Raw genomic sequence first — 22486 nt, forward strand, 5'->3', positions numbered from 1 at the left:
ATGCAGCATCAGCCGATGTTTACAGCCCCAGCGCACCACTCACACACCACCTCCGAATTCACTGCCGAGAATTCCCAACACTTCTGTGAAGGGGCTAAATACATCCAGCTAGCACGGCCCGTGCCAAAACCGAGCCACTAAATGCACTGAATTTTGTGTCATAAAACGCGGAACAGTCCCAATAAATTCCTGCTTTGCTTTTCGAGGCTGCCGTGGCCGCGCCGCCGAGTTTGGGGCTGCGGAGCGGCTGATCCGCAGGTGAGCGGTGCCATCCTGTGGCAGCAGCACAGAAAACACCGCTGGATCCCTCGCATCCCGGTGATCCCCAGCATCCCTGTGATCTCCAGCATCCCCCTGCTCCCCAGCATCCCTGTGATCCCCAGCATCCCCCTGCTCCCCAGCATCCCTGTGATCCCCAGCATCCCCCTGCTCCCCAGCATCCCTCTGCTCCCCAGCATCCCTGTGATCCCCAGCATCCCCCTGCTCCCCAGCATCCCTCTGCTCCCCAGCATCCCGGTGATCCCCAGCATCCCTGTGTTCCCCAGCATCCCTGTGATCCCCAGCATCCCTCTGCTCCCCAGCATCCCGGTGATCCCCAGCATCCCTGTGATCCCCAGCATCCCTGTGATCCCCAGCATCCCCATGGTCCCCAGCATCCCTTTGACCCCAGCATCCCTGTACTTCCCAACATCCCTGTGCTGCCCAGCATCCCCGATGCTCCCCAGCATCCCTCTGCTCCCCAGTATCCCTGTGATCCCCAGTATCCCTGTGCTGCCCAGCATCCTCAATGCTCCCCAGTATCCCTGTGCTCCCCAGCATCCCTCTGATCGCCAGCATCCCTCTGATCCCAGCATCCCCAATGCTCCCCAGCATCCCCAATGCTCCCCAGCATCCCCGATGCTCCCCAGTATCCTCAATGCTCCCTAGAATCCCTCTGCTCCCCAGTATCCCTGTGCTCCCCATCATCCCTCTGATCGCCATCATCCCTCTGATCCCCAGCATCCCCCTGCTCCCCAGTATCCCCCTGCTCCCCAGTATCCCCGTGCTCCCCAGCATCCCCCTGCTCCCCAGTATCCCCAATGCTCCCCAGTATCCTCAATGCTCCCCAGCATCCCCCTGCTCCCCAGTATCCCTGTGCTCCCCAGTATCCCCGTGCTCCCCAGCATCCCTGTGATCCCCAGCATCTCGACCTGCCTCCATGCTGGGCTGTCACCACAGATTCACGTGGTGACTTTGCACAGCTGAGTTGGTACGTGGCTGCCCAGGAGAGCAAGGGCTCAATGCTTTCTGTGCTTAAATTTGGCCAGCAGTGTGAAAAAGGAGACACAAAGTGAGCCTGTCTCATCCCAGCCTCCCCTCGCTCGTCCGCCCCCCCTGAGCAGGCAGAATTGATGTCTGCCTCATGCAGCAGTGAGTTTGTTCCAGTGCAGGTGTCCCCAGGCAGATGCTTCCACCACAGGAATGTCAGCTTGGCCTCAGGAAGTGTCTTTTGTGTGTATTCAAGCAGCCACTGAGAGAGCTTCACCCTTCCTCACTCTTGTTCCAGTGATGCTGTCACGGGCTCAAATGGGATTTAGGGCCAGTGCTGGTGGCCTCAGAGGTTCCCCAGGCTGCAGCAAGAGGATTCACCAGAAGGTTCAGGAACTTGCACAGTTTCCCTTTCTCTGCTCACATTCCTGGCCTGGTGTTGTGGTTTCTCCCTGCTCCTGTGGGGAGCAGGAGCTGGGCCAGCACCATGACTGTGGATCAGGGCAGGGGTGTTTTTAGGGGGAAAAAATGAGGGGGAAATCCCAGCTGTTCCCAGTGGAATTCCCAAGGGTGTGAATTCCGTTTGCCTGGGGAGCAGGAAGGGGATGGGACACCTTGGCTTTTGTCAGGGTTTGCTCACTGCTGACTGGTTTGTGGGTGAGCAGCAGAGTTTCCAGGGAATTGTGTACAGCAGGGACTACCCAGGCATTCACTGGGAGCCTGTGAGCAGTGTCTGCCACAATCCAGCAATGCAAGCCAGTGGGAGCATCTGAGCAGTGTGCCAGGGGTTGTTTTAATTATTATTATTGTTATTATTATTATTTAGGGGTGTCTTTTCACCAGTTCCTCCCAGAGCATGTGTGCAGACAGACAGCAAACCAGCACATGTCAGTTTACCAAAAGCAGTTATTTTAATTCATGGCCCTTTCTCCAGCAGTCAGCAGGATGCCTTATTCATTTGCCAGCAGGAGGGTAAATCTATTTCAAAATGATTGAAATATTATGCACAGCTTGAATGAATGTTTAAAATAAATACAGTAGAAGAAACATGTTGTTTGTGAAATGAGAAGATAAATTAAGTTTAGTGCAGACACATTATTCCCCAGCCTGGCTGCTTGGCTTTCCCAGCGAAATCCTTTAGGCCTTAATCCAGCAGGAAGGGTCTGATTGCTCTCCTGAAGGGGCAGGACTTTCTCCTCAGACCTTCGCAGGGTTTGGCCCAGGCTGTGGCCTCCACGGTGTGCCCAGCCTGTGGAAAGGCCTAAGGCAGGACAGGAGGGAGAGGGGCCTGGAGGCTCGGGCAGAGCTGTACAAGCAAAGCCCTGCCGGGGTGAAGAACCCGGCCTTTGTCTTCCAGTATCGGCTCTGTGGTTCCCTCCAGCCACTTCTGCTCAGCAAGATTAAATTTATTTTCATCCTCTTAACTGAACTTTCTTTTAATGGCAGCAGGGGTGACAGCCCCCAGAATAGCTTTCCTCTGGAGTCTGTCCTGAGTGGCCTGTCCCCGATAACCTCCTTCCCGGCCCGGCCTTTATCTGCCGGGTGACAAACAGCTCTCCCTGGACAGCCAGAGGAAATTCCACTCATTGTTGTGCTGCTGCTGGGCTCTGCCTCGGCTCTATCTGCTGCTGCTTCGGGGCTGCCAGGGCTTCCTGGGGTGACAACCAGCGGGAGGCTCACTCCAGGATTCCCACTCAGCTCCCAGTATGATCCCTGGCTCTAAGGGAGCCTGATAGCTCAGCCATGGCCCTGTCAGCTTTGGATCCAACCCCTTGAATTTCCTCTGGTCCTGGATCCCCTCCAGTAACACCAAAATGTGCAAAAGAACACAGTCGCCCTTCCCCTGGTGCAGCTTCTGAGGCAGGTGTGGCTGTCAAGAGAGGGAACACCAGGCAGCCATCCCTGCAGGGGGATCAGGAGCTGTGGTAGCACCTCGTACCTCTAGGAATGGAACAACACATCCTCATGCTCATGCTGCAAACAGGGCAAAAGGTTCCACCGCTGGGTCGGGAAGAATGTTGAAGTTTAGGATTTTGAGACGGCTTTCCTCAAAAGTGCATTGTTTCGGGACGCCCTAGGCTTTGGAGGGTGTGCACCACCCCTTGGACAGGCACTGCAGAGCATTTGATTTATTTTCCCCACCAGCACTAACATCCCAAACCAGCACTTAAAGCAGGACTCTTCCCTGGCTCCTCACTGCACAGCTGGGTTTGACCTTCCGAGTGGGTTTCCCTTGTCCAGTGGGGACACTTTTTCTGCTTCTATTAAAGGCATTTTGATGTGTCTCTTCTCCCAGGGCTAAGAGGTGTAGCTTGCAAGCCTTGAGCACTGACAGTGCCACTTTCTGGGGACATTACCCCCAGGGAACTGTACAGGAAGCCTTGGGAGGAAATGCAGCAGCAGCTCTGGAAGGATGGAGCAGCCTTTTGGTTCAGACCAGTCTGGGACTCTGGACACATCATTTCCCTTCCCTGCTGCCTCCGAGATTTCTGTGCATGGCCACTGATCTTTTGATGTTTGTTTTGGGAGATCAAAACTGTCCTTCCAAGCTGATAATCTGAGGGGCACTAAGGCTGAAGGTTCAGGTGCTGTGGTGACCGGGACTGTAAAGTATTTTTCACACTTGGTTTGCAAGGTTGCAAAAGCAGCACAATTAAAATATCCGGCAGTATCTGTGAGTTACCTCAAAGGTCTCACTCCTGCTTCTCTATTCACAGTTCTGGCCCTGGTGCAGCCACTTTTGGTAGCTCTGATGTGTGATGAGAGCAGAACTTGGTGTGCTGACCTTTCCACCCAGAGGTGGAGAAGGGTGTGGCAGCGGTGCACTGAGGAAAGATTGACACAGCTGAGCATTGGCTTTTAAAGTGCTTTAGTGACATAATTGTTCATAACGTTGTTCTCTGTACAATGTCAGTGGTTATGTCCCGTGTTACAGATGGCAAATTGGAGATGCAGAGTAAAGTGATTTGTTCTGACCCAAGAGAGGAGTTCACACCACACTGGGACTGAGACCTGAACACTCCTGGTTCCCAGAGTTGGATTTCCATACTCACACCATGCTCATTTGGAGCACAACTTTCTCTAGTCATCATCTGACCTGCTGAGTTCTCCCCTTCTTTTAGAACCACTTAATCCAGCAGCTTTTAACACTATTTCCATTTTACCACAGCATTGAAAATTGATGAGCCAAGTTACATCACTGGGAAGAGCTCCCAAAAATTCCTTGGTCTGCCACTAGAACTCTCAGTAACAGAATGAACTGAGGGGAAAAAATTGCCTGCGAGGAAGTAGAAATTCACTAAAAAAGTATTGAAGCTTCTTGTTGCATTTGAAGCTTCAATGTCAAAAATCATCCCCAGAAAATGTTCAGCACTACTCAGCTCCCACCGAGCAGGATTGTTTCCTGTAGGGATGCATGTTTGGCTGTGGGCAGATGAACAGTTTGGAATGAAATCTGAAGCCAAAAGGTTGGTAGGAGGCTCCTGGGCTGTGTTTTTGTTTGAACAAGACCTTTGTGCTACAAAGGGGAAGATAATCTCTGTTTGCATTGGGGATTTTTTGGAAGGATACATCCAGAGCTGGGAATTTCCTCTCTCCTCCCCGTGGAGTGCTTTCTGCCAGGTGTGAAGGAATCAACGTGTTCTCCATCTCCCCACCTTTCTGGAGAGTTGTCTTCAAATGTTTCCCTATTCCCCAGCCAGGCAGCTCCTGGGGCAGTGAAGAGCAGCTGAGGGCTGGGACAGTTGGGAATAAGCTGCCAAATTCCTCTTGGCCCAGAGTGGCTCTGCTTCTCCTTGGTTTTTCAGTTTTCCTTTCCATTTGGATCTTTTTCCCTGAAAGGAGTCAAAGGCTTTCAGAGGGGAGAAGTCACATTTTGGAGTTGGAGATGCAGCAGCTTGGTCCAAGCTCTGTCTTCTCTATTTCCTAAACTTGTCCCATCCCCTACTGCTCTGTCCTGCAGCTGTACCAGCCCCAAAGAAAGAGGGAAGGAATTGTTTCAGAACATTCAAAAGTGCTCAAGATCCAGAGCCAGAGTCATTTTCATAGAGGACTTCGGCAGCCAGAAATAGACATTTGTTTGAGGTTTTGGCTCCTAAGTCCCTTAGGTTTCTTTAGCTTTGCCTTCTGTCTCTCCTTTTCACATTCTCATTCCAGCAGCTGTGTATCTTTACGTCCTAAAATTTCTTTCCACCTTTTCAGACTTTTTAACACCTTTGCATGCCCCTGGAAACTTCAGTGAGTTGGACATTCCAACATAGCAGCTTCATTAAATGTCCCATAGATATAAAAATATAAATTCTATGAAATATATGTAGTGTAGTTAAATAATGATCACTGGTATGCTGCTCCTCTTTGATTGGAGGCTTTTGAGAAAACAAATGCTGGGTTAGAGCAAACCCAGACCTGTGTTCCTGTTTTGTTTTACTGAGTTATTTATTAATGCTCTCAAGACTGAATTCTCTCTGAAAACTCAGTCCCACAAATACCCGGCACTACATTTTTGTGTCGCTGGTTTCACTGACTTCAGACAAGACAAAGCCAGGATTGTCATAACCTTTCTTCTCTTTGGCTTTGGCTTCCTTCTCGTTGTAGAGACAGAATGCACAGTGGGGAGTGTCCACGGCCACTGTCTTGCTGAAGTTCTGGAAGTCCACTCTGTATTTCCCTTCTTTGGTCTTGGACACCATGGGAGCGAAGCGGTACCCCCAGAGCACCTCCTCAGGGATGTAGGATGTCCTCACCTGGCAGGTGGCACTGGTGGCCTCCACGGTGCCATCCAAAAACACCACCAGCTCAAAGTCCTGCTGCAGGAGGGTTTCTGCTGCCATGTGGAAGAAGGGGCTGTTCTTGTCTATGATGTGGTAAATGGTGAGTGGCGAGATGAAGAAGAGATTCTCGTTGCCAGCATCCACCACGAATTCGATGTTGACCTGGTCCAGGATGATGGTCTCCCCTTCGGGGGTGATGGTGGTCTTCAACAGCTTCCCGTAGATGTGGCTCCCGATCAGCAGGCTCTTCCGGAGGTTGGCCACGCGGATCAGGAGGCACAGCTTCCCCCCACGCTTGCTGATGACGGCGTTCTTGCTGAACGTGATGGTCTTGGCCCGGTTTTTGGACCTGGAGATCTTGGCCAGAATGGCCCCACACATGAAGGAATTGATGATGACTCCCAGGATGGACTGGAAGATGAGCAGGAAGATGGCAGTGGCACACTGCTCTGTGACACACCTGAAGCCGTAGCCGATGGTCACCTGGGTCTCCAGGGAGAAGAGGAAGGCTGAGGTGAGGCCGTTGATGTTCTCCACACAGGGGGTGTGGTTGATGGAGGGGTTGAACTCAGGCAGGTCTTTGTGGATGTAGGCCACGACGTACCAGAGCAGCCCGAACAGGAACCAGCTGCCCAGGAAGGCCGAGATGAAGATGGTCATCTTGTACCTCCACCTGAGGTCCAGGATGGTTGTCCATATGTCGATCAAGAAGACAAATCTGGACTGTTCCACGTTGCCAAACTCGATGTTGCACCTCCCATCCTTGGAGACGAGCCTGGCCCGGCGCCGGCTGCGCTCCCGGAGGTGGCTGGTGAAGCGTTCCCGGAGGTAGCTGAACATCCCCGCTGCTGACAGGGCTCTGCAGAGCGAGAAACAATGAGCACTGGGGTTTAACCTGGACCTGCAGGCCAGGAGGAAACTCTGACACAGCTCAAGACACTTGTTCAGGACAAAGTTATACAATTTGCATATTTTCCCACAGCTGCTGGGGAAGAGTTCCAGTAAGCTGATGAGGAAACCCAGAGTTCCTTGCCTAAGGAGCATTCCAGCAAAAAACAATCATTTTGGCTTGCTCAATAAACTCCGAGTCAGTCAAGTGTTAATATTGTCCTGTGCTCAGTTGTGTAAGTGAAGCCTGGAGCAGCAGTAACTCCATCGTGGGCATGTGTGGGGAAAATGCTGAGTTTGGAGGCGTTTCTGCCTTTTAGGAGATGAAACCTGGCCCTGTTGATGCAGTTTTCTGTGTATCTCAGCATTGGGAGACCCTGGATGAGACGTGGATAGGAAATTTAGGGACAAAGGGGAGCAGATGCAGAAGGCATAATTAAGCCAGATACACAGTTATTTTTAGCATGGTTAGAGATGGGGTTTGGAGGTGTGAAATTCAGACCCTGGAATCACACAAGCATCTCGAATAGGATTATTAGGTGAGAACAAAGAAAAGATTAAACTCCAGCAGGAGGATTTGGGTGTTAGCTCACCACAAAGGTGATGCTAAGACTAAGAATGGATTTCTGAACCTGATCCTTTAAAGGAAATTGTAGCTCTGTGTCCCTCTTGTTTTGTCCTTTATGACTGGCCATGTTAACAAGAGACCCAGGGAAAAAGAGTCATTGATGGAGAAAATGCTACAGATGTGTTCAGACTGGAATTTGGATCAACCTACATTTGAAAAATTCCCAGCTTTGGAGTTACTCAGACACACAGGTGTGGGGAGAGGATGATGCTCTGCAGAGTCAGAAACTGCCTGGGATGTTCATGGACCATCCCAGGGTCTGATTTTGGCCCAAAACTTAGGAGTGTTCTTAAAAATAATTTATTTGAGTTTATCACCAAGCATAAAATGTGTTTGGTTGCCAGGAAGGATGTTGGATCAGTGCACACTGAGCCCCCCTGGACCCATGTGTGCCTCTTTATTTAGCTTCTGTTGAACAAAATCCTTCTGAGTGGCTGAATGAGCTGTGTGCTCTGGTCACATGTCCTGGGGCAAAATGCTGCAGCTTCCAAAGTGAGAACTTGAGGGGAAAATATTCCCAGTGCTGACTCACACAGGGGTGTTCTGAGCCTGCTGGGTCTCCGAGGAGGAGAATCCCCAGCCACACAGGGCAAGGGTTTGGGATTCCTGCAGCTGCCGTGGTGGATGTTTCCTTTGGGAAAACCCCGAGGGCACCTTGAATCAGGAGATGCTGAGGGCTTTGTGCTTCTGTTGTTTCTTTACCTTCCCAATAGGAAGGGACAGTAAAACAAGCCTTAGGAGTGACATTTTTAGAGCAAGCTAAAGATGCTACACCCCTTATCTCAAACCCTGCCTCCTATCACCAGCCCACCCGGGCTTCCTTTTGGTCAGCAGCAAAAGGCTTGGGCTCAAATTGGTGGCAAGTGGACTGGCCAAATTTTGCTTGATTTCATGTGCTTAAGTATCTGTGGCAAGAGCTGTTCCCCTCCCCTAAGCTCCACTTTCATATATCCAAAATGGGGATATCCCAAGTGATCTGTCAGACACTGGTGGGAGTTCAGTGGGAAATGTGTCCCATTTAACTGCAGCCATTTAAACACTGGAGGAGTGTCAGTGCTGGCTGTACAGCCGACACAGGAAAGGACCAAGTGCCCCCTCTGAGGGTCCCCTTGCCACCACAGCAGTTTTATGAAGTCAAGAACTGCTGTTTGGCAACGTCCCTTTACCCTGTGATTTTAACTTAGAGAAGCTGCCTGACGTCTCAGCTGGCTAAACCAGAAATCCTCCCATCAGACCCAGCTGCAGAAAACACCTTCACATGTGTTAATCAGCAGCAAAGAGAAAACATTGTGGAGAGAATGAAGAGAAAATTATCAAGGATGGAGTCTAAGTGCAAATTAATAGCATTTTGCAAAGCCAGAAGTAATTCTATTATTTAATGTCCTTGTACTATCAGCAGCCCTAAGAGTAAACTCATTTCTGTGTCTCACACAGCTGCCTTCTTTCTGCACTTGGACTGGATCACCTTCCTCCCCTGCTCAATAAAATTAACGTGAAAGAAATGAAGGTCACTTTGTACTGTACCTTTTCACCCTTCTGCTGCTGAGTTTATTGGTTGCAAATGGAGCTGGCAGAGGTTAAACTTTAAGCCCACATTTGAGGACAGGGGAATGAGGTCACACTTTCCTGAACAATTCTCAAGTTTTATTTTCCTGATGCACTTTTAATATGTCCGTGTTAATGCATAGTTTGAGCAGAAATAAAGCACTATTCCAAGAAGTTTTCCAGGGTTTCGACTTACTGTGCAAAACCACCCAACTTCAGCTGGCCCCTGTGTTCCTTCTGTCCTTTTCTGCTAGAATTTGGCTTTACCAGAATGGCAGGGTGAAATTCTGGGATGCCTCACCTTGTCCATCGTGAGCTGCACATGCACTCCTTCAGGCAGAGAGGGGCTCCTAACCTCAGGGAACAGGCGTGAAGGGGAGAAACCTGCAGGATCTCTGGTTTCTGATCTGCCTGTGTCCTCACATCAGGGGTCATGATAAATCACCCTCACAGTTCTGATCCAGCCTCCACGGGAAACTTTCCAGAATTTGAGTGAGGATCTGGACACACAATTGAACAGATAACAACCACAGAATAGCTGAGAACAAGATGATCAGCCTGGATCCTTCAAAACAGGTCCCCAGCTCCACCATTCTTCTCCTGCCTCTTTAAATCATCCACAGCCCCTTCCAAGGCTCCCTTACAAGCCCTGCTTAAGCTACCCCTGAGCAGATCAAAGAGGCAGAAGAATTACACCCCTCTTCAGGCAGGATGACAAAGGAATTCTCCTTTCAACAAATCCCTTGCCCCCACACACAGCTGAAATGTGTTGATTTGCTTCAGCAGAAAAATTCCCTCCTGGATAAGCGTGCTGTGAGTATATCAGAGACTGTCTGGAGGAGATTATATAAAGCAAGTTATATAATACAGCAATTAAAGCCCTTTTAATTCAAATCAGCAGAGGTGCCCGACTACATCCTAGCTAATGTTTACCAGGATGTGTTTCCTGTTGGGCCCACATAAACAGGGCACTGCTGTCTGTCTGGAGCAGGGAATTCTGTGCTGTGAGACTTGGGGACGGTGCTGCTGTCCCAGGCAGTGTTTATAGAGGGTGCCCTGCTCCTGTTCCTACACAGGGGGACATTCACCAACACAACCTCCATCAATAAACATGACCTGGCGAGGTTAGCTGTGAAAACAAGGAGTTCCCACTTCCCTGGCCCAGTCTCGTATTTCCCAGTGATCATCAGAGTAAGCAGAAACTTTCAGATTTCCATTCTCAGCTTCCCAAGTACTCCAGCAGTGCCTCCATCCCAAATATCTGAGAGCTGTTAGCTGTGCTTCTGCCTGTTCTCTGCAGCCCTGCAGGTGGGTGACACCAATCCTTGCAGTTCCTGAGCAGCTGCAGTTCTCTGCTCCCTCAGGAACGTTACTGAGTGCTTCTCCTTGCTCTTACTTCCCCACAACTGGTTTGGTTTGAAAAATTTGGATGTGGGGGATAACGACATTTATTCATTCCTTGGGTAAGTTTTATCCAGGGAAATGGCTTTAATCCCAGCCACGTGCAGCCCTTGAGGAGACCAGAGGGGGAAGGAAGGGGAAGGTGCTGAATATTTGATAGGGGCCTGACAAGAACAAGGCTCCATCTCCTGCTCTTTCCCTGGAGCTCTGGTGTCTGTGGCTGCCTCGCTGGCAGCAGTGGGAGTGGGAGCCAAGCTGGCAGAACGGGATCATTAGGGGGAGACAGAGCAGCTCCCGGAGCCCGCAGCCTGCGCCAGAAATACATCTTTGTTAGGGAGTCAGAGGAAGTTCTAAGCAGCTTAGGTAGAAGAAAGGGGATACAGAGTTAAAGGATTTTTTTTTTCCAGTCCTGTTCAGTTCTCTGCAAAACTCAGATCTTCTTTCAGTCCTTTCTGTGTTTTTCTTTCTGTTGAACTTTCTCTGAACAAAGTATGTGAAATATCCAATTCCTAATACCTTATCAAATCCTTCTTTATTAGAAAAGCAAACTCTAACACTCAGTCTCATAGTGAATTATCTGCTGGCTGCTTTACTACCGAGCCCTGTGGGGAGTGGAGCTCATTTACCCTCTGCCAACTGCCCTGGGCAGAGCAGGAGTGAGCCCGTAGGGACGGGATGGAGAGCAGGAATGGGTCTGTTGGGATGGGATGGGATGGGATGGGATGGGATGGGATGGGATGGGATGGGATGGGATGGGATGGGATGGGATGGGATGGGATGGGATGGGATGGGATGGGATGGGATGGAGAGCAGGAATGGGCCCGTTGGGATGGGATGCAGCAGGAATGGCCTGCTGCGATGGGATAGCAGTTACACCATTCTGTCTTGTTGCTTATGTCAAAATCAGAATCAAGGACTGTCACAGAGAGCTCAATCAATTGGGAGTGGAGGAAAAAACAAAGTCCCTAAAGCAGCCAGTTGGCCTTGGGGTCTGTCTGGAAAGAACCTGATTTGAACCATCCTCTGAGCATCCTCCTGAGGGACACATCTGCCAAGGGACCAGACCTGCTGGGCCTGGCAAGGTTCCTTCTTGGCCCTGGCAATGCCACCATGGAATATTTATCCCTGGCAGCAGCTTGGAGTGCTGAGCACTGTGGCTGTGCCTCCAGAGTGCCGCCTGAAATGCCAGTTCCATGTGGGAAATGTGATCCTTCCATCCGGCTCAGTGCTAAGCTGGAGTCTTGTCACAGCTCCAGCCCAAGTGACTGCATTTGCCTAAAGTCCAAGTGGAATTTCAAGTGGATACCCCAAAGGATCTGATCCCCTGCCTTGCGCTCTCTCCTGCTGAACAGAATTACTGTGAGGTGCCCGAGCTGCCCTTTTGCACGCAGGAGGGGCAGAGGGATCCCTGCCTGCCTGCCTGGGGGCTGGGCAGCAGTCCATAATATGCACTGGGAAAATGGAATATCCTTGGAACAGGTGGCTCCCACCCCAGGTGTGAGCACCGAATGAAGAAATCCCTGAAATGCCTCCTCAGATGGAGGGAAGGAGGGAGGATTGATCCACCTGTCTTGGACCTGGATGAAGCAGGACTGGCCCAGCCCAGCCCAGCCCAGCCCAGCAGGGACATCACCACGACATGCACTGTCCCCTCCCTTCCCTTCCTCATGTCCTGACATTTAGGAACAGAACCATGTCAGCTCTGACATTTATGGGATGTAGGGACTCTACAGGAGCAATTGTTTGCTCGAGGGACCCAGTCACCTCAGCAGTGCTGCCCTGCCCTGCCCTGCCCTGCCCTGCCCTGCCCTGCCCTGCCCTGCCCTGCCAGGGGGTTCTGCCCCTCTGCCTTAAATTAGATCTTCTCCTTGTGCTTTGTCCCCGTTTTTGGAGTTTGGCACCTGAGCAGCCCCAGTGTGACTCGAGTGCCCCTCGGAGCCTCCTTTCAATCATATTTCTGTGATAACAGACAGTCACTAATCCCACCCAGGAATGCTGTGCCCTGTACACATGGTTTGAAAAGAGGGGCTGCAGTTCCCCCCACAAAGCTGAGGGGAAGAAATAATTCCCTCCTGGGAAAAAATGAAAGAACAGGCACTGCAGCACTGGGGATGGAAGCAAATCCTGTTTTCCGAAAGCTTAGGAGCATTTGGGGTCCTCAAAGGTTAAAATACTTACCTCAGATGTATAAATAAAGGATTTACAGCAATAAAGACATTACTGTCATTGTTAGCAATTAATAATACTGTAATTAGTGCTGCACAGAAATTAATCCAGGGCTGAATTTGCTGGGGGAGGGTTTAAAGGCTTCAGCTGACTGAGAGCAAAGGACACATCTCCAACACAAACACCAGGAAGGGTTTGGTAGAGGAACAGAAGCAGCATTTCCTCCTGTCCTGGCCCATGGTCCCTCCGGGAATGTGGCACTTGGAAACACCTCTGACTGCACAAAACCCAACAGTCACTTCACAGGCACCAAAGAAAACATCATTATTGGATATTTTTACAGTGCCAGGTTAATTCCACAGCTGGAATGAAGCTGCCACTGCACCTTCTGCTGGGACAGAGAATTCCCAGGCACCAGCTCAGGGTGCAGCTGCACTGGGGCGTTGCCTCTGGAGACAGAGAACCGGGAGCTGAGCTGGCTTTCCAGCAGGATTTCTCAGCAGAATTAATTTCTATTTTCAGACAAATAGGTTTCCACTGAAAATATTCAGTTTTTAGTAGGAAATGGCTGTCTGGGAGGAATGACTTGTCAAGCAAATTATATCTTTTGGGATTTTTAATTTGGCCAAAAAAACCCTCCCCAAATAATCCTCACTGCAGTAGAGTTGTGTGTGACATGTTGTGGCTGCATAAGGAAAAAAACATCGGGATTTAACTCCCCACCAGTGTTGTACTGGATTTGTGTTCTGCTTTAAGAGAATTGATATTGATGGACTCAGAAGCCTTGAACATAAAGCTTTTTGCTTTTAGCTGAAATTTTGCATGGAGAAAGGCGGGGTTTGTGTGGTTACTTCTGCTCTGTGCTGCCAGAGAAAGGCACTGCCCTGCGAGGGTGAGAAGGGCAGATGGAAATGGGTTCTCACCTGGACGTGTGGGATTGATCTGAATGCAATGAACCCTCAGCAGTGAGAGCTGGAAGGCAAATGCTGCATAAACACCCCCGAAAAGCCACAGGGGAAATGGGCAGAGTCATGTGAGCCAATTCTGCACATTCCCCGTTCTGGTGTTCTTTGCTGAGCATTTAAGGGGTTGAATCATTAACTCCCATTTGGTTTCTCCAGGCTGGCAATGTCAAGTGTCAGTCACCAGTTGCTGCAGGAGCCCAAAGGCAGCTTCTTCTGGGCTTGGGGACACAGCAGGGGACAGACTTTGCCAAGGCAAAGCCACCTGTGGGCACTGGCAGGTCTAACCCTGCTTTGCTGTCAGGGTACCTCAGCACCCAGCACTGCCCTGCCAGATAAAAGCCTCTGCTCCTTTCTCTCCAAAGTGCCGGTGAATTTAAGCTGATATTTCTGTGGCACTGCCCCAGACAGGCCCCAGCTCTGGGCTGGGGGCAGAGAACTCAGCCCTGGTGAACTCAGTGGGTTGGGAAAGGGTTCTCCTCACTCAGTGCACAGGAGGAGCGTTGCAGCTGCTCCATCCGGGCTCTGCACAAGGACAAAAACACGACAGCAAATGTTGCTGTGTCATACAGGCTCCCCACAGTCATTCAGAGAGCAGCCAATTCCAGCTCTGGGGCAGAGACACGGTAAAGGGGCACTCAGAACACACCCAAGAGCCTGGCTGGCCCTGCCACGGCCAAACTGCATCCTTAGGGGCAGGATATGATGTGCTCTTGGGATACTCCCTGTGTGTGAGCCTGAGGAGCATGAGGGAAAAGCAAATAAACCCCTGCCTGCATGGGACTGCAGCAGGAAGAGCTGCTCTGTGTTTTTAGGATACAGACCCCAAAAGGATGTTGGTAGCCCCGGTGGGAACCCCACCCTGGGGATCAAGCCCTGCTGCCATCTCTCCCCTGCACACAGCACCAGGGAAAACCCCAGTCAGCAGCTCGGGAATATTTCCATGGAATGTGAAGAGCACTGTCCTCACCTTAAGCTGTAATTCCAGCAGCCCAGCCTTTGGTGCTTATCAAGGTGACTTTGGTTTCTAAACTGGCCAAACTCCCCCTGTGCTGTGCTGGTTTGGTGCCAATAACCCAACCAGAGCAGAGAGCTCTGTCACACTGCTCTGGATAAGCCAGACTCAAACCCTGCTTTGCCAGGTTTCCATTGGGAATGCCAGCCCCCAAGCACTTCCCAGGCAGCAGGATTGGCAGAGGAAAGACTTGGGGATGTACAGGATGATGTGATAGGTGGTAGCTGCACTCCCCAGCCCCCCCGAGGTGGTTCATGTGAGGATTCACTGGCCTGGAAACAGCAGCTGTTGAGCTGGGGCCCTGACTCTGTGGGCTCAGGTGTTTCCATTGCTCTCTAACTCCTGGTCCCTGTCTGCAAAGGAAATAAGAATCATTTCTCTACTTTACATGCAACTGTAGGCTATTTTAAGGCTGAGGCTGGGGTTTCACCAGGTGTTTTTTACTGCACAGCACGCTCTGCCCTGCCCTGTTGGAGTACTACAGTTGCTTCAGTAGTAACTGCAGCCATCCCTGGGCACAGCTGTCAGGGATTTTGAGGCCTTTCAGGAGCACTGGTGTGCTATAAATAGAATTTATTGCTCCTTGTTTCACGAAGAAGGCAGTGCTTTCACACTTTATCCCTTTCTTCAGGTAAACACAGAACAAAGTGAGGAAGGCTTTCTCTCAAGATCAAAGTGTGTGTAGAGCTCTTCCCTTGGATCATTTACATCACTGAACTGTGCATGAGGCATTTTCCTGTCTCACCTGCCAGGGATTAAAGGCTGCACCGCAGCCTGAGTTCTGTGCAGCTCATCGCTTAGCACCTCCCATCCCCTTCCTTTAATAACAGTACTCTCATAGTAAATCCCACAAATACGTAGTTTACAGAGGGCTTTTCTACCCTTAGTTCTTCTGCTACAGTTCTGTCTGTTCCTGGCTCTGCTGTTGCTTGGATTTGGCTTTGTTTTGTAATCAAGTTGTCCTTGTTTCCCGAATTTCTTTACGTGGGATCACAGTTTCTCTTGGACAGGAACATTAACAGACCCTTTGCCTCATGATCATGTGCTGAGTTCCTCTGGATGTGTCCTGCCTCTCATCCAGGAGTTCCCAGCAGATGTGTTGAAAGGAACATCATTCCAGACTCGCTCTCCATTAACAGACGTTTTGGACTTCAGCTTTTGAACTCGTTTTTTACCTCAGAAGTGTAAAGGCCCTCCCTTTATCTCTGGCCAAAGTCAGGTGGGCTACAGCAGCACCACAGGGAATGGGAGAATGCAACCTCTTCATTCTCACTGTACGTCCAGAGAGCAAAGAAACCTCTGGTGACCCCACAGAACTGCTCAAAAGGGAAAGGATTTGTGGCATTCCTGAGCAGATGCACTTTTCCTTTGGATAATACAGGTTTTCTACCCTATGAATTCCTTTCAGTGTCTGCCTGCGTGTCGAGCTGAGCTGACACTGAAGCACATCAGCCCCCACCTGTTGATTTTCCCTGCTCTCCTTTTGCTCCCACTCTCCTGAGGTGCAGCAGCTCCCTGGCAGGCTGGCACCTGCTGCTGCACCTTGAATCAGCCCAGGCTGCACAGTCACAGATCAGACCAGTGGCTGGCAAGATTCCTGTCCATCACAAGTGCTCCAGACTGGGGCTGGCAGGTTTTGTCCTGCCCCTGGTTCCTGAGGCCTGATTCCCATGATTTTCAACAACCTCTTGTCCCATTCCAGTCTCATCTCGATGATTTCCATCCCTCAGCTCTCCCTGGCTGCTGCCCCAAGGTGTGGATAACAGCCCTAATTCCAGGGGTGCACGGCACAGCCTGCAGCCCTTGCCATGGCCTTTAGACTCAGCTTGGCAACCCAAGACTTGGGCTGTGAAAAGCCCGACTTCAGACATTCCCAGCTGAACTCAGAGCTGCTAAAGACATTTTGTGCTCTTTCCTACAAGGTCTGATGAAGCAGATTTTGTCCATCTGAATTAGAGTCTGCTTGTGCCCAGCAGATTGGTTAAAATGTTCCTGGATTTATTACAATTTAATGCCATGAAAGCTAAACAAATTTCAGGAACAATTTTGAGGATCAGATCTCAGCAGGCAGCTATTTGCCTAATGTCCTACTTTTTTACACATCTCCTGCAGGAAGCAAATAGCTTTTAGCTACACGGGAACCTGATTATTCCCTGAAATGCTGGCACTGAAAATTGCCCCTTTTCAGGCCATTTCCTGCTGTCAAGGCATGCTCAGCACCCTCGGAAGGCGCGGGGGAGCGCGAGCTGCAGCTCTAAAGGCAGGAAGGCTCTGCTTTGCCTGGGATATGCAATATTTCACCAGCAGGGCTTTTTCTATCCCAATCCTCCAGTTACTTTTGTGCTCCTAATTATTTCTATGAGTGTAATTGACTTGCAAGACATTCTTGGCTTGCAGAGTGCAGGGAGTGAATTATTGACCCGTCACATGGGTCATTGATGTGAGGAGACGTCAGAACAAACTGGGTGCAAAGCAGCTACTTTGCATTCCTAATAGTAGATGTAAGCCATTAATAACTGTGCTGCCTGCTGCACTCAGAGCCTGCACAATTCGGGTTTGACATGCACATGGCTGAGTTCATCCTCAGTGTAATTTGAAATTCATTGGGCACGGACTTCATCTCCTTCTGCTGCTTGAAAATCTCTCCTGCGCCGAGATGTGCTATGCTAATTCCAGAGTTTATGGCTGACTTGAGATGTTACATTTGAAAAATCAAATCCAATTAAATCAACTTATTACCAAGGTCAGAGACCAGCATTCAGTACATTCATTCCTTGCTATTTCACAGCAAGGAGTAAACTTAGGGAGCAGATTCTGTCTCAACCCAGAACCAAACGAATCTGTCCTAATCAAATGGCTTTTGGCTGCAGGACCTAGGAAGTACAGTCAAGTGATAAAGCAAACCCCAGAGTCCAAAAACCTGAGCTGAATTCCCAATTTTCCACATTTTTTTTGTGTACTATGGGACAAATATTCTCCTCTTTGTACCTGTTTCCCCATCTGCTCATAAGATGGAAGAGGAGCTCAGGGGCTGGCTGGATAAATTCAATGACTGCAAAGTTTTGAGACCTCTTGAGTGCGGAGCTGTGGACTGGCAACAGCATCAGCTTGCTGTAGTCAGAGTTGGAACAGAGCTCGGATTTTAGGAGAGTCTCAATAAGAGTTGCTATATCGGCAGGCACCTGTTCATTAGCAGAAGAGTTCTGCGTGTATAATATCTCAATATTCTCAGCAAGGAGTGAAACAGAGGGAACATGCAATGGCTTTTGGAGGGGGACAAATATAAAGCTGATTTGCAGATCCTTTTGCAAATGAAAAGTCTTAAGTTGAGGTTGATGATGAGCTCCCACACTGCACAAGGCTTTGTGTTTAAATTACACCCTCACCAAGTGCCCGGGGGCTCTTTCTGCCTCTTGTTGTTCAGCACCTACCCCAGTTCCTGCAGGAGCTCCTTGTTCCAGACAGAACCAGATGAAAAGTGAGAGTGATGTTGACTTCTTGGATGCCCTTTATATATCCCACTGTTTCATTCCCAGGGGAAAACAGCTTAACCTTCCCAGGTACCTCACATCCTCCCCATTCATTTAGGAGCTTAAATCTTGATGGAATTTTCTATGGTGGTGATTTGTTCCAGCAACCTGAGGAAATTTACTCAAGTGGCTCACTTCCTCCCAGTTCTCAGAAAATGGCATCTCAAAGTGAATTGCTTCAAACTTCCCTGGATCACCAGCTACACAAGCAGTTCTAGGTACCAAGATTCCTATTTTAAGTTCCTGCTTCTGTTAAGTGCCTAAGTTGAAACTAGGACTAAATTACTTCCAGAAGTGAAGCTCTGACCTCAGCCATTAATGAGCTTTTAAAAATCTTGTATCAGTTGTGCTACTTCATGTAGGATTCAATTATGCAGCAAACCTCAGGATGTTATTTGAGCTTTCCAGAGTCCTACTAAAGTGGTGTAAAACCCATGAAGGATTTACTCTCACCTCACTTTACCTCTTCAAATGTTTGAAGAGCCCAGGCAGCTCATTTAAGAGAGGCACCAGAGCTGCAGTTTATATTTGAGGGCTGAAGGAGCAGTTCTTCAAGGCGTCTCCTCTCACCCCAGGTGACAAGATTAGACACAACCCCCAAATTTAAACAAAAAGGGAAGTGAGATGGACTCCTCTCGATATTAACAAACATCCACACACAGGGTGGCCATTCAGGTCACAGCAGCTCTGCCCTGTGATGCACATGTCACTGTGTAACTGCTTGTTTTCCCTTTGGGATGGGCATTCCAAGGGCTTCCAGCAGTATCTGGCTGCTTGTTACCCGTTCTGGGCTCCTCTGGCACATTTCTGCCCACAGCACAGGAGGTGGTTGGGAGAGTTTATGAAAGTCTGAACCAAGCTAAATTCCCTTGCCTTTCTCATGGAATGCTGCAGAGGCAGCAGATTCCCACATCCCAGCCCTGCGTGGTGAAAGCAAGAAGGGAACAAACCCTTACCTGAGTGAGGCTCAGCAGGGAGGCTGTGCCCTCATCGGCCCCGCGCTGCTCCCAGCTCCTGCTCTGGGACAGGGCTCCTGAAGATCTCTGGGGGCACCCAGAGCACTGGAACTGAGCTCTAAAGCTCCTTTTCTCTGTGGGCAGGCTGAGCTGCAGCCCAGGCAGGGCGTGTGGTGCTGGAGCAGCTTTGGGATTGCGTGCCCAGGGAACACACAGCGGGCACTCCTGGGGCAGCCTGGCTGGGAAGGTGAAGTTCCATTCCCGTGTCAAACTGCCCTCATTCCCACTGTAATCCAGAGATTTAGGGATGTGCCTTGGTCACAGGGGGCTGAGGTGAGCTGCTGCTAAGAGCTGAACCCAGAACAGCCCTCTGGAGCTCTGAACTCCTCCTGGGAAGTGCCTTTCCCACCAACACCCCTGCCAGAACCCCCCAGCTCCCTGGGATGTGCTGCTCACCAGTGCTGGGGTAGGTCCACGGGACTTCTGCCAGAGAGGTGAATTCCCAGAGCTGCACTCTTACATTTCTCCTGGAACAGTCAAGGACAAACAACAGATCTGGATGGAGCTGGAACCCAGCAAGGATCCCATGGCAGGAAATGAGGCATGAGGGCCTCTTTCCCCCAGCTGTCTCCCCACCTCCCACCGCCGTCTCCTTCACACCCAAACACAAATCCATGATTAAGGCTTAGTGCCCTTTGCCCTCATCCTTCCCCACTCCACACATCTCTCCCACTAAGCAGGGCTGTGTTTCCAGGTCTCCACACACTCTCCCCTCGCTGTCTCCTTGCCAACCTTGGTTCTGTCTGGAATTAAGGAGCTCCTGCAGGAGCTGCAGGAGATGCTGAGCAGTAAAAGGCACAAAGAGTTGGACAATTAATTTAAGTACTCAAAGAGCTCATCCCTAGAGTTCCATGCCCTCTGCATCTACCTCCAGCATCCAGCTCCTCACTCATGTGCTCTGTGCTGCCCTGCCCAGCTCCCCTGCACTCTGCCAGGCAAAGCCTGGTGGGATCCAGCAGCCCCAGCTGTGGTCAGGGATCCAGAGCCAAAGGCTCTGTCCCTGTCTCAGCAACACTGCCCTGTGCATGGAGAACACCTGGGAGCTGTGAGAAGCTCTTACACTGCACCTTACGGGGCTTATGGGACAGAGTTTAACACAAGAGTGGCAGCTCTGAGATCAGCACCTACGGAAAAAGGCTGTGGTGCAGGAAATACAGGCCAAGTACGAATGGCCCCTTGCTCCTTCGTGATCATTCAAACCATCACCTGGTTATTTTTGTAATTCTATAATGGAGATTTTTCCCCCTCTTGCGCACTGAAGTTGCATGATGCAGAAAATTGGTTTGTTTAAGTAAGAGCTCTTATGGTGTCTTTCACCAAATGTTCTCCAAGAACATTACTAATAATTCATTAAAGCAGCACTGTCAGCTGGAACACTTTTAATTACCATTTTCTGACAAGTCAACCCTTAAGTGGTATGCCCTGATTTTTAAATTTATTACTAACACATATGCAGATTTTTCTCTTTCCCTGCTGATGTTTATAGGGGTTGAGAAAAGCAATTGACTGTAAGATTAAGGAAGTGAACCATGCACTACACGTTGTCATGCCCAAAATGGAAGAGAATTTAAGGGCGGTTACTTTTTTTAACTTCAGAAGTTCTGAGAATCTTGTTCCTGGAGCTCTGAGCATCTCCTGCAGCTGAGCTGGGGCAACTTCTGCTCTGAGCTGTTGATTCTGGGTAACTGAAACACCTCCCAGTTCAGGTAGGACTGTGAAAGCCCTGAGCTGATGCTCGTTAACTGTCCTCTTATACACATTTAATTAGCCCTTCAGTTACTCTGAAGTTACTTAAGTCACTCTGAAGCCCAGGTGGCTGCTGCTAGCGCAGGGTTAAACAGCGGTGCAGGCAGTTCCCCCACAAATCCAAAGTGCTCTGAGCTGGAACCAGCTTATCCCACCCCAGTTTTACACAGAGCTGAGGTTTAAGGCCCTTCCAGCCCCATGTCACTGCCAGAAATCCACTCAGCATTCCAGGGGGGAGCAAAGCCTGAACTGCCATCGTCTGTGCTTGGTGTCGGAGGTGACTCCAGCAGGTGCAGAGATTTTCTTTGGCAGTGTTCTCCTCAGTAGCTGTTTAGTGGGAGCAGAAGTGGAGGCAGAGAACTGGCAAAGGGCTGCCCAAGGAGAGGTGAGCCAGTGACAAGGCAGACTGGAACCCACTCGTGCTGTTCCACAAAGAAAAGGATTTTTTGGTTCCCTTGCTGTAGTCCTGACATGGCAAATTTGTGCAAGGAGACAAGAGCCAGTCTACAGGGAAATATGGTGGGAAAAGAGTAGAACAGAGTCCCTTACCTTGTGCCTTACCCAGTGCAGGTGCCTGCAGAGGGGAGGTGGGAAAGGAGCTGCCCGTGTCCCCCAGACCAGGGAACTTCCACAGAACTTGGGTCCAGCAGCTCCTGCATCAAAAGAAGAGAGCCCAAGGCCCTGCTTGGCTTTTATGTGTGGCTGTGGCAGCTCGGACTGGCTGCCAGCTCATCTGTATGCAATGGCTCATTAATGCTGGGCCTCGTTTGTGCCGTGCATGTGCAAGGCAGGGGAAGGGGCTGCAGGATGGGGGGAAAGTCAGTGGGAGAGTTGGGCTATCAGAGGTAAAAAGTAATGCAGCATTACCTGGAGGAGCTGGTGTTACTCCTGCTGCCACCAACACCTGAGTGCCCTGTCCCATCCCACCAGCACCGGCAAAGCACCAGTGCCTCGGCCACCTGTGAGCATCAGGCCTGTCCTCGGCGTGGGGAGATGGTTTGGGCAGGAACCAGGTGCCTCTTGATGCCCTCCTGTGCTGCAGAGCTCTCTGCAGCCTGATTTAATGGGGCTGTGCTCTGGGAGCTGGGTGTGCCCAAACTCCTGCTCTGACTTCCCCCCCAGATCTGAGCTGAACCCCTGAGCCCATCTGAGCCCTTTGCAGAGGGGGGACTGCAGGAGTGACCCCACTGAGGCTGCAGGAGTGACCTCAGTGCTGTGGGGCTGCAGGAGTGACCCCACTGAGGCTGCAGGAGTGATCTCAGTGCTGTGGGGCTGCAGGAGTGACCCCCACCGAGCCTGCTGTCTCTCTCTCTCCACTGCTGTCACCTTGGAGCTTAAAGAAATGTCCATCTCTTGTATTTCTCAGTCCTCTGCATGCTGAGGGACCAAGTGGCCGAGGCACACAGAAATGAGGTGTCTGATAAAGCAGCTCTGGTTCCCCTCGTGCTCAGGAGGCATCTCCTCGCTCTCAGACGGGTGTCCAAGGCTGCACGGCTTTGTGGAGGTGCCCGTCCCTCTCCATCAGCAGAGAGAGGGTGTGGATGGCTGGGGCAGGTTGTATCCCTGAGTTCT

General features: G+C 50.5%; 1 protein-coding gene across 1 annotated transcript; it reads right to left on the reverse strand.

The window, feature by feature from the left end:
• Nucleotides 1-2136: 2136 nt before the first annotated feature.
• Nucleotides 2137-21877, reverse strand: KCNJ1 (potassium inwardly rectifying channel subfamily J member 1). The gene is made up of 4 exons (XM_068994751.1): nucleotides 21782-21877; nucleotides 21464-21567; nucleotides 19565-19635; nucleotides 2137-6876 (listed from the first exon to the last, which is right to left on the reverse strand). Exon 4 carries the CDS (start codon nucleotides 6855-6857, stop codon nucleotides 5742-5744), a length of 1116 nt encoding a protein of 371 aa, XP_068850852.1. The 5' UTR covers nucleotides 6858-6876; nucleotides 19565-19635; nucleotides 21464-21567; nucleotides 21782-21877; the 3' UTR covers nucleotides 2137-5741.
• Between the last annotated feature and the right edge of the window lie 609 nt (nucleotides 21878-22486).

This window comes from Aphelocoma coerulescens, chromosome 24, assembly GCF_041296385.1.
Source record: "Aphelocoma coerulescens isolate FSJ_1873_10779 chromosome 24, UR_Acoe_1.0, whole genome shotgun sequence".
Classification (NCBI taxonomy): domain Eukaryota; kingdom Metazoa; phylum Chordata; class Aves; order Passeriformes; family Corvidae; genus Aphelocoma; species Aphelocoma coerulescens.

Bases quoted from the DNA above. Each gene is read 5' to 3' on its own strand.
- KCNJ1 (XM_068994751.1), bottom strand. From the start codon at position 6,857: ATGTTCAGCTACCTCCGGGAACGCTTCACCAGCCACCTCCGGGAGCGC.